At 35.3% G+C, this 17448-nt stretch overlaps 1 protein-coding gene across 3 annotated transcripts in view; it reads right to left on the reverse strand.

The window, feature by feature from the left end:
- The window catches only part of KLHL5 (kelch like family member 5), a 54183-nt gene that overhangs the window by 10895 nt on the left and 25840 nt on the right, over positions 1-17448 (reverse strand). For all 3 annotated transcript variants that reach the window (XM_032187239.1, XM_032187238.1, XM_032187240.1), the window contains 3 exons: positions 10319-10455; positions 9670-9866; positions 2187-2399 (listed from right to left, as the gene is read on the reverse strand). In XM_032187239.1, coding sequence (XP_032043130.1) covers positions 2187-2399; positions 9670-9866; positions 10319-10455 — 547 coding nt within the window. The remainder of the gene's footprint in view (positions 1-2186; positions 2400-9669; positions 9867-10318; positions 10456-17448) is intronic.

Below are 17448 nucleotides of genomic sequence, written 5' to 3' on the forward strand. Positions count from 1 at the left end.
CATTTAATATTTAAAGCAACACTATGTCTGTATGCATGAGTTTTGTGCACAGCCTACCTTTCCCCCAGTTTTCACACCTCCTCCAACCTACAGAGAAGTTTTCTCATAGCACAAAGTCTCACTCTCTGAAAGCTGCTTCATCTCAGTTTAAAATAAAAAAAAAAAAAAAAAAAAAACAATCTAACATTGTTTTGGTACCCAGAAAATCTGCACACTCTTTAAACCAAACTTACTATACTAGAATTTTCTATAAACATTCTTCACTTAAAAGTACTCGCAGTTGTCTTACTTAAGTGCTAAGTAAGTTGTCTTACTTAAGTGAAATCTTCTTATTATTTCCAAGCTTTATGTAGCTCCTTGTACTAAAAGCATTTATAACTGAGCATGTGTTAGCATGAACCTCTAGTAACTGGAAACCTGATGATGAGAAGTGTAGCACAGCTACTTGAGTACTACGAGTTCCTGAATGAAAGGAAGCTGAACTCATCTTGTAGCTCAGCAACTGGTAAATCATCTTTTTCATGTATTTATCAGAGATGAAACACTTGCTACCTTACAACTTACGAAAATGACACATATTCATCTTTAGCCTCCTACAAGTATTTAGGACGCTGCATTAACCAAAGAAATAACAATGTTATATACAAAGAGATGCATAAAAACATGAATGAAAAAAAAAAAAAGACAATTTTTTTGGCTTACATTGCTGCAGTTTCAAAGTATTTCCTGTAGCTTTTTTTTGTCGTTAAGTATACAAATCTAGTATTCTTCACATCTCTCCTTGCAACATTATTGATTTCAGCAAGTTGTTCAATTTCCTAATTTAATTTCTTTCAAACAGCTTTAACTCTTCAACCGTAACACTGGAAACCTTTTCATTATGTTAGGCTCGCTGTCAGATTGCCTAACGTCATGTGATCATGAAGCAAAACATGATCCTGAAAACTCATTAAGACTCTTTTGTGCACTTCAACCCAATTTATTCAACACACTAATTGTTGCCTTATTAAAATCACAGCTGTAGCACTTTACCTTGTTAAAGTAATAAATAAAAAGGCAATGGGGAAATATTATATTAAAAATATAAGTATGTATTTGGATAACACATGAATAATTAAGGATAAAATAATTAATGAAATATGATATTGGCTTTTGTGTTTCATTCTGCTATTTTTCTAATCACTTATTGACTGGACATAATTTGATTTCAGTACATACCTCTGGGGTAAAATGCTTTACTTTCAATTTGTAAAGATGTTTCAATTGCAGTTAATTAAACGAAAGGAACACAGAAGTGGTTACAGACTTTATACATAATAATCAATTAATTAAATGCGCAAAAATAGAATGATTTCCTCCAGGTCAACTGGCTTGCACTGTATTATGTTTCTAGAAGAAGTGAGTTGCAAGGTCAAGGCTGCACTTGAGAAAATCCTGCCAATGCATATATAATAATCAGTACGGAAACACTAATACTAAAATGCTTCCTTGTGAATCTTACCAGTCAGCAAGATACTGAATTAGGGACAACACAAAATGTTTTGTATCTATCACTGTGAATCAAGTAATCTCATTTTTTGTTGTATTAATGACTTTACTTATAAACATTTCATAAAAAATGATCTCTTCTTATTTAAGAGATAATTCCCAGGAAAAATGCACAGCAAAGTCCTTTGACTTATTTATAAGAAGCGTTAAATATTACTAAAGAAAGGACAGCAAGGAGGGCTAACAAAAGGAAAAAAATCAATTTATGTGCCTGCTAACAGATAACAACTACAGTGCTACACATGACACTAACAAGAGGAGTCATTCCCACGAGACTAGGAAAACTGTCATTTACAACTGTTCAAACAAACCAAACTCAAGACTTCCTCAACAGTATGTGTAAATGTTCAAGAAAAATAAAAAGTACCATCTGGGAAAAAAAAATGTACCCAAAGATGTATTACCAAGGGTAAATAGAAAAAATAGTTTATTCAAATTGTATCTCCTGTATCTCAAGGCCAATTATAACTATCATGCCTATACAACATATTAAGTCCTTATACGCAGCTCTAAAAAAAATAAATCACTAAAGAATTTAGAAGTTTTTGTGTTTTGTCACTATCACTATACAGATGCTGTAGGCATGCCACATCATACTCTAGGAAGGATATAAGCTAGGCAGAAATTGAGCAATTTACTTGTGGAGCAAGCAGAGGCAGTCTAATGTAAGCCAGGAGTTTACTGAGATCCTTCCTTCTCTGGTCCAAATCATGTCGAACCCATGTAAGTAGTGCATTCAATATAGTTTCTTCATTAGGAATATTCATGTCATCACTTGCTAAAAGCTTTGCAATTTCAGTGGCTGGCAATAGCAGAAATTCCTGGTTTCTAATTACTTCCATGAAATTTTCCTGAAAAATAAAAAGAAAAGTATTTTGAATACAGCTGACAGCTTCCTTTGAAGGCAGTTTTTTTTTTTTTATTATTATTTAATTAATTATTGTTTATTTTTATAATTTATTAAGGAGTTTATTTAACTCCTACTATATCTTCCTCACTTGACCGTCCTTCATGCTACCTCTCAGCTGTGCCAGTAAATGCCACTGGAGGTGCTCTGGGAGAAAAAAATATGCACGGAGTTATTTTGACTAATGATCATTTCCCAGGCTCTACCACCTGGTCCCACAAACAAATGTGCTGAAACAACTGAGGGCAAAGTGCACGGACAGAAATAAGCACTGGTTGTAGAGGTAATTATCATGACACTGCACACTGATGAAATACTTTCTGAAGTACATGGTAAAAAAATAAAAGGTGTAGTTTGTTTCTGTTGTCTGTGTAGAACACAACGTGAGATGCTCTGTGAAGCAAAGAGCATAACATGCTGCAACACCTACTGGGTATGCTTTTACCTGTTTTCATTATTGCTAGATTAAACTATGGTGATTCAAGTTTTCAGAGGAAATAAAGAACACTGACAATTTCATTGTTCATTTTCAATTGGACATTTGAAGTTTATTCAACTATTTTTCAGGTTTTATACAGCTGATCTGATAGACTGAGGGGGAGAAAAACATACAAAGAATCCACAATATTGTACAGTCTGATTTATTAACAATATTTACTTTGATAGGAGTATTCAATTTTTTAAACTTATGTCATTTCCAGCAACAGATTCTTACTTCAAAGGAAGAAAGTTCACAATATAGAGCACTTCTCGTAGTGATATCCCATTACCACAGAACAAAAGGACTTGCAGAATATTCTATATGGATTCTCACAGGCTTAGACAGACACAGCAGAAAAATATAGAAATACAATCAACATTAAGAGCATACAGTGAGAAACCTGAATGTTTTTTTGGAATGCAAGAGAAAAGGGTGAGATGATCTATATTCTTTCCCTGTACACCTTTACAAGGCAGAACAGGAAAGGAAAGTAGAAGCAGTTTATAAATCACAACATGTTCTTATACTTTGATAGCTCAAAACCCAATTAACTCATACTCCAAACTGAGAGTAGATTCATTACAATAAAACAGCATTACAATCAATTTAGTGAATGGGTTGTTAATTGCTAGATAGCTAAACAACTGCATTCTGGTTTTGCTACCTATGCTTATAAAATATGAGGAGGATAAAACGCGTTAGATCCACAGATGGGGAAGTCTAACTGGACCAAATACCAAAATCACCCTTCTTTAGTGTCTTGTTTATTGACTTAGAAAGAAATGCACACTAATGAAAAACCTCTGCATTAGAAGCTGGGAAAAAAATAGCATCTTTAGGGTGAAAAATTGGGATCAAGTTGTGAACATAAGCAGGACCAGCACTGCAAAACAGGTATAAATTTAGCAACAAAATGGAAAAAAAAAACAACACACAGCACAGTTTGGCATTGCATATGCCAAAGGACACCATGACAACAAAGCAAAAAAAGGTTATTGCTTAATCTAATCATTAAATTCAAAGTGGAGTGCCTCAGTATTCCAAAAATACTAATGAGCTGAACAATATTGAGCAAAAGGAAAAAAATAGTAAGGATTAAAACAATCCATCTTATTTGAAAGCTACACACATAATTACGCTAGAAGATAGAAGAGGAAAGATTAAAGTGGCTCCACTACATGGGTAACTCTGGAGTTGATTTAAGAATAGGAAACATTAGAAAAATAACTGGAAGTGTTAATCTGTGCACATAATAACTGTGTATTCCTGGACAGAATTTGGAAAGGAAACTTTGAGATTTAGTATCTGAAAAGCTTTCCTAGTAGAGAGATCCAACTGGCTATGCAAACAAAATGCTTCTGTATGAAAATTGTTAACAGGTTACAAGGGAGACAGAATTCTGTTTTCCTTTTCAATTAACTCCGTGTATTACAAAATTGAAGTTAAAAAAATGAATAAATACAGATATTAAAAATGGTGAAAGGAGCATACAAATACTCTGTAGCACTACCCACACACACTTTTATTTATTTTACTCTGGGAGTAAATTGAAGCTGAAAAATCATCAAATTTTTTTCCGGTTTAGACACGCCATTCACAGAAATTCAGATTCCACTGAGGTCATTTCTTTCATGGCTGCTTTTTGGTTGAATCTGAGTAGAGCGTATGCAAGCTGGAGCTGTCCTTCCAGTTTTGCTGAATTTACTGCAAAATCTACAGCAGTATACATGCTGAATGTAAAGCAGTGCCAAAAAGAAAAGCCAACACTTACTACCTTAAACTTCCCATATTGTCTATCCGGGTCACAGGAAGAGGAAGGGGAAAGCACCTGCATGGAAAGTTTCCTTTGTCTCTGAAGGCAATGACAAGCTGATCTTGTATAAGACAGTTAACAATCTTCTTTAGAAAGCTTTTTTCCAACTGGATTTTATCACTTCAACAGCTGTTGTGTGTAAAAAGCCTGTTTTTCCTTCTTGTTGCTTGTAGACAATTGCTTTCTGATGGGAACAAATTCAACTTCCTCTTGCTCCCATTCTATTTTTAAAGCAGACTCCTTGTGAGCACAGTATCAAAGCATTCCACTGGGAATACAGCCACAATCTTTGGCCTATGTCTGTTTTGCTTTTTTTTTTTTTTTTTTTTTTAAAGGATCAAAATCTGACAATTCCTCTTCTTCTACAGACAGAGATTCTGAAGACAAAAAGGAGGAGCCAGTGTGTCATCTCCTAGCATTCTTAACCTCCTCATTAGCCTTTGCTTTCCTTCTTCTTATGGGAACTCTCTGTGGAAGAAGAGGATATTTCAGAGAACAAATGGTCTGCAGTGTTGGTTGGAAACTTTATCAAATGAGTAGCCTGAATTTTATGTACTGGCTAAAACAGGGACACAGTGGCACTGTTCATCCAGACCATAACCTTAAATTCACCCTTCAGCAGCTGCAGAGTGAATAATACTGATATTCTTAACCAGAGGTCTGTCTTGGTACAGAGCAAAAAAATATTAGGAGCACATGAAGGAGGTCATGGTATTTATTTTAAAGTGATACTTAATCCCCACAGTTGAATCCAGTTAGATAGTTAGGCTCCCTCTGTACTGTATCAGAAGGATTAAAATCTCAGAGTGCATCAAAGTACCCCACAGGCTGAGACGAACTGTACACAGGAGTCCCACAGGAAGCTCTAACCACAGGGATCTGTTTGAACTCCAAACTTGGGCAAAACTGAAAAACAAGAGGTGCTTGACTCACAGGATCTGAAGGAGAATCTAATTTTGTCATCTAATGGCTGCTTTGGTCAGCTGAGGTATGCATTAACCAAGAACTGAGCTATCTGACCTCCTGGTAAAGTGTTAGAGGCAGACACAGAGAGGATGGCAGCTACTTTTCTTTTAGACAGCTTTGACTGCTCTGTTTAGCAATAAACCAACCTAACTGTTCTTGGCATGCCCTTGGTTTGTTTAGAGTACAACTATTGCAGCTTTGCACCTCTCTCAGTTTTGGGATTCTGAAACAGGCTGGGCAGCATGCAGAAAACTATTTAGTCTCACCAAGGCAATACTGATCTTTTGTGCTAGTCAGAACTGTACTCAGGGAACTTAAAAGACAGAAATACCCCAAGTTTTCACAGGTGAAAACAAGTGTACAACTATTTGCAAAATCACTGAGCAGGGTACTACAATTTCAGGTGCAAGAATATAAAATCCTCGTTTTAGGCATTGACACAAATTTTGGGTCTGGCCTTCAGTAGACAAAAAAGTGTTGAAATTTCTTGCCTTTTCATATCCAGGAGATTTCTGATTAAATGCAACATGATTTTTCACTATGCTTTAATGTGTGGAGAGGTGAGAAACAAAGATTACAAAGCTGTCTACGGATGGATTGTCTTAAGCACTATCACATTTAATGTTTAAAGTATTTTTTTTTTTTTTAATTTGTAATTAAGAAAGTACAAATTTGGCTACCGATGAAATTACTGACACTTACCTAAGAACAGCTCTCTCTCTACTCACCACAGATATTTCATGTTATGAAAATAACATTGGCTATCGTTTTCTCATCTGAAAATATTAACTTCCCTTTTGTGTGAAAGAGGAGTGAATGGTTTTCATCCAAGGTACATTATCAACTATTTCAAACAAATTCAAACAAATAAGAAGACAAAACAGCTGTTTCTCTGACCTGAGGACAGCTAAAATTCATCAGCAGGCATTATGCTAGAGGGCATGAAAAATGCACAGAAGGCACTCTGTTTGAAAAGGCATTATGAATTAATGTGAACAGATATACTACTGCCTAGCCTAATAAAATTTCTAGATTTATAACTGTATGACCCCAATGCTATGTAAAAACTATAACAAAACAGGATAATCTTTGTACAAAAGATACCTTGATCTAAACACATCTCATGATCCCATCAACTGTATTTTAAACCTGATGCATAAAAATCAAATACAGAATTGCTCTTTAAAGAGCATTACACCCACAACTGATCACTTCAGTTTATTTCATATTTCACTTAATGCACCCTGAGGATTTTTCAAGCTTTGCTTAGCTTGCAGTGTCAAAAAAATGACCTGTTTTGGTGATAACCTTGAAAAGTTCTCTCTTCTGAATAAACAGCTTAACTGTCTACAGAGTACCCAATAAAATAACGCAACACTGAAACCCTTTTAGCGTAACATACATCTATACCCTCTGATATGAAGAGATGCAGCATTCAAATCCATCTTACTCGTTTATATTTTTAATCACATTGTAGGGTGCAATTAAAAACATGCCACAAAATCATGCTAATGTTTTCCAGTGACACTAATGAATATTATTTAGACAGAGCAGGTCTATTAACAGAGGGAAGCCTACTGGGATAACTCACTGATTGGTCCTTCAGTTTAACCAAATGCTCATCTCATCTGAATTTCTGGTCTTCATGTAAAGAAATATTTTAATTAAGCTGGTGAGATGCTAATCAAAATAATGCATGTGTCATCAAAACTGTTAAAACTGAGAAGTTGCTTTAATTGAAGAAAAACGGGTATATGACAATTTCATTTTGTAAAAGGGAAAGAAAATCTCACCAAATAAAACATATATAAATTAAAATACAACCATTTTGTATTATTCATTACCTCCTACTTCAAAAAGGAGCACAATTACATGGAAAAGCCAGAAGTATATAACTACTCAGTATAATCCCTCATTATTGCAGCATATAATTATTTCACTGTTTTAACAAGCAGAATTTACAGGTACTACCAGTGTGCTTAACCCTTATGCTCTAACACTTCTTAATGGAAAGAGCACTGAGTGGCCAACACTTAGTACTGCTGAACATTTGCTTCTTTCAAACAGCTTTTAAACAAATGAAATTACTTGGGGATTTATTTTAATTGACAATTCAATTGGACTATATATTTCTATGCAGTTTCCATAGCAACATTCATTTCAAGCTAAAGAAGCTGCTTCTCTATTACTCATTATTACAAAAATTCAATTTCATGTCTCCATTGGAACTAAACAACATTAAAAGAGGACTTGGGAAGAATCCATCTAGCACAACTAATTAGTTTTGAAAATGGCTTTTTAAAATCCACCTAATTTAAATTTCATCCACATCAAAGCCTTAAAAGCAACAATTTTGCCACTGAAGTAAACAACGGCCAGAAAGCATAGAACTATTTTCCTGGAGTCTGAGCAAAAGAAAGATGCTGTAAGAGAGAAGTTCATAGACTCTTCTCCCATAAAAAGCCAAAAAAATGCCAAAGTAGTATAACTACAATCCCTAATAGTGATCTTAACGATACAGTAGTCTAACATTTATTAACTTTCTGAGCTTTGCAGTTGACTAATAAAGGTTGTGAGGGCCATCGAAATAACACAGACTTATTCTGAAAAAGAACAAACAGGTCAAAGGAGGAACTCTCTCTTTGTGCTTTTCGTGTCACTGTTTCTCTCTATGTTAACCCTAATAGTCCTCAAAGCCATAAAACACATTTATCTTTGCTGTTTCATCTAACTATCTAATTGAAGTCTTCTCGTTTTCATTTGAGCAATAATCAAGGTCAAGAATGGAACCATGTAAGTTACAATCTGTGCAATATTTATTGACTTCTTTTCGTAAATTTCTATGTGCACATAATTTTAAAAGATTAGAGATCCACTTACTGAGGAAGAACAATGATATCATTGGAAAAGGGATGGCTACTTTAAACTGTAATAAATACTAAACTAAATTTACTTTAAGACAAAAAGAAACAAAAAAGGCAACAGCACTTTCTAAAACTGCACAAATTCAGAAAGCAGAAGGAAAGCCGTGGGCTTCTAATAGTAATTGCTGGACAAAAAATTAAACCTCTTGGTTTATCTAAACATAATGACACTGCAACCCCAAACTACACAGGCAAATTAAGTGCTATCTCCATTCCCACATCACTAATGCATTATCTCCATGACCTCATTCAGGTCCCAGGAGCTTACACAGGCAAAATTTCATCAAGAAGAGAGAAAAATACCTCACAAAACTCTGCAAATATCAGATGACTCTCTGGCTTAACTCAGAGATAAGTATCCTGCCTTCTGCTGATAACATTACTAAAATATGCTATGTGAGAAGGAAAAGAACATTTACATTAAAATAAAAGCATGATTATTGAAAAGATGAAATTTAATTAAGTTGGCAGGTCATTCTCTCTCTAAATGAACTCTGCAAATATCACTGGCAAATTTGCATTTGGCCACATATAGCCTAAGATCAAATTGTTTGATGTCATGCTGATATTCTATTACTAAGAAATCAAGTATAATACAGAATCTATTTTGGTGAATACTTACATTTATACCCCAGGTGTAACCTAGAACCTGACTACTCCAGCTCATTATGAATTTTTTTTGATTTATTGATCTGTTATTTTGGACTAGATGACGGTAGCTAGCCCCCTGTTTAAGGGTGTAGTTTTTGACTGACAGAAATACGAACTAGCCTTTGAATGATTTTATTGAACATGTATCACACAATTCCACTGCCATTACAAGGAAACATTATGCATGCCTGCTTTCTTCCAACTCTAAACCAGCAACTTTACAGTTATTCTGTCATTTCTCATCATGGTAACATATGTGCATTCTTGTTTGGAAAATGGTCAAGGCTTTCTGTAGGAAAAACATTGCTATTTTACTCAGACAAACATTTTGTATTTTCCTTATTAAAATAACTGGATGATTCTTAAAAGAACAACATACCATAGTGTAATTGTGAGCCACTTTGTGCAAGTCAGTGCAACCCTGTGCATCAGCAAACGACCGGATTCCAAGGCAATTGGATGGGTGAAGCTGCTTCATGAGGAATTTACAGCATGCTTCCACAACCTGAGAGAGCTGAAGAAGGCAAGCTGTAGACAACAGGCACTCAATATTATCTTCTTTTAATTCAAGGCGACCTATCAACATTAAAAAGCAGATGATACAATTTTGCTTTTATGATTTGTAAAATTCCCCCAAACTCAGATGCAACAGAATTATTTACAGATTGTGTAACAGAACATAAGGCTTGGCAAATATCACCTTCAACTTTAGATAACCAGCTTTTCCAAATCAGCACCTATAATGATACAAGTAAAGGGAATCCTAATGAAATCAGGATTTCATTTTTTCATCATTCATAATACATTTGAAATATTGAATTAATCTTTTAACTATCTGCATATAGTATTATCAGAAAAACTACATCTAACCAGGTTGCCTCAGGTAACAGCAATGGGTTTTTTAATGTAAATGCGGAATTAAATTATGTGAATGATAATTCCAAAGAGCATTTGAAATCTAGTAATGGAATATAATGCTCACAGGAGGACAATTCATTACATCAAATTGCCATTTTCGTTCTAATTACCTGTATATGCATATTGAACCAGAGCCCACAATGCATTTGGCTCCACACCTTCCATCTTGATTTCCTCCTGTCTTGCTTCCCGTACATCATTGGTAAACATTGCTGCAAAGTAGTCCGAAACAGATGAGAGAACCAATCTGAGCACATCATGCGGGAGAAAAGGAGAAAGACAAAGAGAGGAAAAGAAAAAAGCTTAGTCAACCTGATGTTTGTTAATTTAAGAGTCATTACTTCACAACTTGAAAAAATGTTGTACTGAGAAAAACATTTTTAAATTGACAAACTGCTCCACACTCCAGTTCCCCTCTATGAATAACGAAGTACTGTGACTGAGTCTATATTTGCTGCTGAAGTAAACAAATTACTCTTTCAAAGCTCAGTGACTTTTGATAGTCTACGTGGCAACAACCCACAAAACCACATAAAATTGGAAATCGAATATAAACAAACATAATGGAAATTGAAAAAAAGTTGAGATCCATTTGTATTATGTCGGTTAAGTTTTCAAATGTGAAAGAATGACTTGCTAGTCCTTTTTCAAAGTGCTTTAAAACACTTTTACTCTTGGTGCACACATACACATTCATCTACTAATGCTGATGACAGGACTACACCGTCAACATGGAGATGGTACAGCCAACAAAACCCCATATAAGGAGGAAAATATGCTGTGCAGAACAAACTAATTAACAAAGTAATCTCTTTTGTGGATATGTACTGAGCATTTTATTAATTCTGATTATTTAAAGATACAGAGTAAGTAAATGTGGTAATCTGCTCAACTGTTTTTATTATTATTATTATTTTATATATATATATATATATTTCATGTTTTATTCTCAGTGCCACTCCATGCGTGTAAGAATGAAGATGTCTCAGTATGTGTTCACAGGGCTAGGGTTAAAGAACGAGATCCACTGAAGACAGAATATTCAATCCATGGTTCTGCTGTATGAAACCTACCAGAACTATTGAGGAAGCCTGCTGTTCTTGTTCCCAAAATACCTCCAGGAACAGCCTTGTAGGTTGGATCAATGTTTGTGCTGCAGCAGCACGCTATTGTCTCGCTCACGTAGAATTCAAATCTAAATACACTTGCATAGTTACTCAGCCACAGAAACATCAAACTCAAGAATCAAGCCTAAAGCAAATATGCTACACAGCTCATCTGCATATATTCAATAAATCCGATACTTCAGGAAACATCAGTTTATCCTGAGTCATTACATTGGCTTGTTAAGATGATAGAGATCTGGGACCTCAAAAGAAAATAAAATTCACTTAAAATTTTAGCACCAGAGGAATAAACCTCAAATGTATTAACAGCAAGGATTTGCAGGTATACTTACGAAGTCATGAATTATAAAAAAACAAAACCTGCCTCTTAATTAACTACAAAATTAACTGCAAAGAACTGTCTCTTAGTTAATTAACTGCATAGTAATAAATACTGACTGCTCTCAACTACTTTTTTCCCCTGCACGTCTTTTGAACAATAACCATTTGGACAGGTCTACAGTCAGGTAATTGTTTTTTTCTACTTGCTAAGTCAGTAGTGTTCTGCAAGAGTGTACATGGAAAAAAGTCTTTTTAAAATCTTGTATATTTGAAAAAGTTCTGTAATGAGAAATAAGGTTCTGTTATTTTAAAGAATACACGGTTCTTGAAATACAACATTTATTCTGTATCTCATTTGTGGAGAAAAATTAGAACAGAATCTCTAAACGCATCACTTCTAAGCGTTTTAACCTCACGTTTAATGACATCTACAAATAAATGGGAATATTGCCTCCTAACGATCTGCAGAAGTTCAGTGAAATTAGAGTAAATTCATACAAACAACATGGGAGAGTTTCTACAACCGCCTTTTGATTTAACAAGATTAGATCTGTGTGTGCAAAATAGAAGTTCTTACCACAAAGGAAAGTGTGTAGATGGACAGATTTAAATAATCCAAGTATCCCTGCAATTCCAATTAAAAAAAAGGAAAGAAAAAATAAAAAAGCAAACAAAATATTCAAACTCTGGCAATATCGTCTTGAACTTCTATGTAGAATAGAACATGAAAAAGAAAGGTCTGTGCCATGGGAAACAGAACCCAACACCAAATATTGAATTATTTTTTTTTAAACTAACAGTGCAACTGTTTTAGTTAGCTGCACCATTATATACAAAATGGTTGGACTGTACTTATCTTAGCAACAGCTGTCGAAGAAATGCCAAGCAATAACCCAAAGCTCTGGACAAACACCTCCTACTAGCTGCGGTGGTATCAGCAAAATTCTCCCTGTCATTTCCAGTCTTGAAGTCCTCCAGAATAAATTATTTAAAATTCAAAATGTAATCCATTTCATATTTTTGCTAACTTTGTTCAGATTGACCAGAAGGTATATATGCTTCACAGTGTCATGTGCTTTCCAGAGAGTGACATGTATATGCCAAAACACCAGGTCCAGTGCAGGAGTAGATTAAAACAAGCAATGTGCCGAAGCATATATTACATGGATAAGTTTCAATTTTAGCCAACAAGCATGATCACAATAAAAAGTCTTAGAAGAGGTACCCACATAGTTCTCTAAATATAACTTTTTCAAAAAAGAAAGAGGATTGAAAGATACAGTGACAACACATCAAGGTGACACTGCGCTAGCATAAAAGGAAACACTGGCAGACTCCCAGTCATCTGGCATTATTTTGCCCCATGTTTTTCTCAGAAGTCAATAAAAATCAATTACTACTTTACTCATGTCATTTGACACCCACTTGTTCATTGATTTCTTAATCTTATTACTAGTAACTGATTTTTCTTTCAATTTTTTGGATTGTCTGAAGATAAACCACATTCCTACACACAGATCATACCATGTGAAGCAGTTATACCTTCATGTATAACTGAACCGTCCACAGAAGGGTTTCCTCACTCTCATTTGCTAAAAAAGCTCTGAAATAGCTACGTGACAAGTACAATTTTTCAGAAGGAAATCTGTGCAATGACTATAGAAATGGCACTTATAAATAATACCCACAGTCTCCCTGACAGCTTGAGCCATCATCTGCAAATGTGAACTTCGTAAGTACGTAACACAGAGAGATTCTCTATTATTTATAAATCATTACATTTGAAATATTTGACCAAATCAAGCATTCACTGGGAACTACTGACGGTACAAAATGCTGCCTTTCCTCATTTAGAAACCAAAGTTATGTTTTTTGTATTCTTAGTTTGCAGTCTTTTTTCTATCAGTAAGATTTCTTTCCTAAGTGGCCCAACTATAATAACAGAGAGCAGTTGTGGTGGTGTTCAGCTGCCCACCTGGGTAAAACCACGACACCCACAAGGATCCCTGAGCCCTACTGATCAGTCTCTCATGCAGAGAAAAAAATACGCTAATGCCAAAATTTTTCATCTGGAAAATCAAAGGTGTGTGAAGAGTTAATCTCTCTGGAGAAACATTCAGTGGCTACGCACTAAACACTGGCAAAATCTGCATGTTTTAGTATGTTCTCCTGTTCTTATGGGAGGTTCTAGCGTTACTGATTTCTTCAATTTCTGTGGTTTGTACTGATCCAAAACCAGGAAGAGGCACCATGACAGCTTAATTCACTTTGAAGAGCTAGGCTAACTTCATTGTTATTTACTAAGAGCCAATAAAATGTGTGTACTTCTTGCTGCAATGGCCATAAGGTGCCTCATCTAGACAGTTTTCTAGGCCTTCAAAGCAATTATTAGGTAAAATGCTGACAAGCTGCCAAACCTGGCACTTGATAGATTCAGTATCTCCCAACCTGATTCACCTGTCGGAATTAAATGAAGCTTCCTAACATCTTCAAGATAAAAGGGCCAGTTCCGAGGCGCCTCCTGGTTTCTGGCTGCCTAGCGGCTGAGAATAGGCCTAGGGAACTCGACAGCTCGACCTCCTGCAAGGAAGCCCCACGTTGCTTCAGCTACTCGATAACAAAACAAGTCAGTAATAAAAGGTTTACGTGAAAGTGGTACCATCCCATACAACCATTGTGTATATTGAAATTAAATTTGTTTAAAATACCTAAATACATACGTAGCATGCAGAATTTGATGTTGAAATGACATCCAATTATACCTTTCTTCCAGGGAAATCAAACCTTTCAAAATTATTTTGCCACTTCTGACATAAAGCAACGGTTACAATAACTCCTTTTGTAAAATCTTTCAGAATAATCACAGTTAGTAGCAACAGATACCTTTTTGGCATAAAGCTAGCACAGAAGAGCTGCTTTTAGATATATTTTGATTTTTCAGAAACACACCGTGCGTTCAACTTTTATAAACATTCAATTACAACAATAATAAAACTGCAGTGAAGAATTTAGGAAGTAAGGTAATACGGTGTGTGAAATTAAGGAAGTATTATTAAGCCATATGGAAAAGAAGTACAAAGATAAATAAACCTCAAGATACAAAAATGTCTGCAGACCAGGATTTGTACTCTTCCAAACAAGTTTACTAGCCACTAGAGTATATAAGCTTCCATTTCCCTTCCTTCCTTCAGTCCCATGCCTTTTATATTTTCATCTGTCAGTGTCAACAGGAAGGAAAAAAATAAAAAGGCTCTGACAGATTTTCAGCCTGCTGGTTAAAGAATGTGATGCAGTGCAGGCTTTAAATCCCCTCCGGCCAGAGATCTCCCATTCCTTAAGTGAGTTCTGACCATCAAGTTATTACTAAACTTTTACTGTGGGTATTGCAGTTAGATGAATGTAATAAACAGAAACGTAGTAAATGACCTTGATGTCTGAAATCACTGTGGACACATGAAAACCATCTGATACAAAAAACTAGACTCCATTTCTCACATTTAGAAGAGTCCAGCAACAGTTCTATACAGAAGTTAAGGGAGGTTAGGGAGTAGAAGTATAATGTATTTTTTGCCTTGTAGAGAACTGTTCCCTTTTCTACCTACTTTTTGATCTCTTAAATAAGTTCTGAGCTATAATTTCAGCACAGAACGAGAAGATAAACAGCCTTACAAGAACAGGAAATGCCATATTCAGAAAGATTATAGCTATGTGTGATACTCTTACCTGTAGCAGACTCAGAGCCCTAATTTTTTGAATAGACTCAAATGAAAACATCTCAGAATTTACAGCAATGTACTACCTGTGCTTTTTACTATTGCAGACACCAAACTCACTGCTCTTTTCTCTAAGCATATACTTACTTCATATAATTCAGAACATTCAGGTATCATCAAATGTAGAAACAGAGAACTAAGAAAAAAGATACAACTATTCAAAATAGCAGGTTCAAAACAGAAAATCTGCAAACTGCTCTATACATGAGTGATTAATAATAATGAAAAATATTCTTCATAATTCTATGTGAGCACATACTGAGAAAAACTTTTTTTTTTAATTAAAAAGCTGTTCAGTGTAAACAAACTTTGTTTTCTTACATGCCTTAGTGTGCTAAGCCTTTAATCTAGTATCTATTTAATAAATAGTTAGTTATTAAATCATAAGATAAAATAATCACGACTGTTCTGAAATATAGTGAGAATTCCAGCCTGCAGACAATGTTAAAGAAGTCAGAACTTGGACAGGTTGATGCAGGCAGTACAAATCCTACAGATTTTTTTTCTTACAACACAGGCTACCACAAACACATCAAGCCAATCTTCTCACTGATTTTTTTTTTTTTTGTAAATTTTTGAACCAAATGTGACATTTCCATCTTTATATTTTGTGCTATGGAAAAATGTACCAAGATGAAGACTGTAGTTATTGCTGTTTCCCTGGGAAAACAACTCAAAAGAGTCAGAGAAAGAACTTACTGTTGCAAAAGGCAAAGCTTCTTTGTAGGCTGCTCCAACATTAAGAAAGTGAACTAAGGATAAACATAAGCCTCCCACCTCCTGCTACAAGCACACAGTGTGCTTCTTTGGCCTTAACTTTTGTGCATATTTAAAACACAATACTCCAACTACAGCAAGATGCTTTTCCTCCTGAAGAGGAGAACAGAGCAAGTAACAGGTGGCAGCATGAGCCTAATGCACTACAGAAATAGATGCAGTAGCAGAAACCGAGGGAGCAAAGTCAGTTCTATAAATAAATGAGGAACAGGTAAAAAAACATATTAAAGAACTTTTTAGCATACAGAATGTCGTGTTTATCTTGTTGAATCAAAATCTTCCAGTCCTTACAAGATAGTTGCAGCTGTCCTCTGCACCCTTTCCACACTTTTTAATCATTAAATAAACCCAACCCCAGAACTACATACTGCAAAGGTGCCATAAGGAAGTAAAATTATTTCTGTACTATTATCATCACTATTTTTTCTGTTTACAGCAGTTTACAGCAAGCAGTAAAAAAGCTCTTTGACTTCTCAATTACTTCAGTGGGTGCAAGTCCAGTGGGGGTACGTGCATTCCCTGTTTTCATCTGATTTACTCTTTGCATAGGAACCGTGAAGTTTTGTGATTAATTTGATCAAGCTGAGCACTGATCTTATGCAACTCTGTAGCCATAGGGAAAGTCAAATCAGCTTGCTCAACCACACTTCCCTTGTCTCTCCAAAAATACTCATCATTCGAAGAAGTGTTTACAAAGGAATTGAGGTCAGGGGTTGGGTGGAGAGCAGGACCACCCATTTTAACAGTAATTGCAGTAAGATTTGCTTTACCCCTGATTTTCCCATGTTGATTACAGTCTTGACTGTTTAAAAATGAGGTTTCATAAAACGAAGGCTCACTCTGAGAGCTACAGCAAGTTATACTGTAACTACCTCCCTGCTCCCCGAGTTGGTTCCCATCTCCATGCTGTCCTTCCTTCGGTTGCATCAGCACAACAGTGTGGCTGATTTCTGAATAAAAGCAAAAATCCGGCTTTTTAAAGAAAAATACCAAACCCAAACCAGAAACCTCTCCCAGACTTTATTAACAGCATTAAACTGTGGTTTCACTGCAGGGGTAGAAATCAGCAATGGAAAACAGGAATGCTTTAGGCTACTATTTCTGCTACAGAACTAATCTTACGAAAACACAGCTTAATTACACCTAGGTTCCTACTCAAACTATTAATCCTGTGCATTAAATATTGTAACATGCTTCAGTTATTCATACTTCTGTTTCATAATCTTTGGTATTCTCCTAGCA

The sequence above is a fragment of the Aythya fuligula genome, chromosome 4 (genome assembly GCF_009819795.1).
Source record: "Aythya fuligula isolate bAytFul2 chromosome 4, bAytFul2.pri, whole genome shotgun sequence".
NCBI classification, from domain to species: Eukaryota; Metazoa; Chordata; class Aves; order Anseriformes; family Anatidae; genus Aythya; species Aythya fuligula.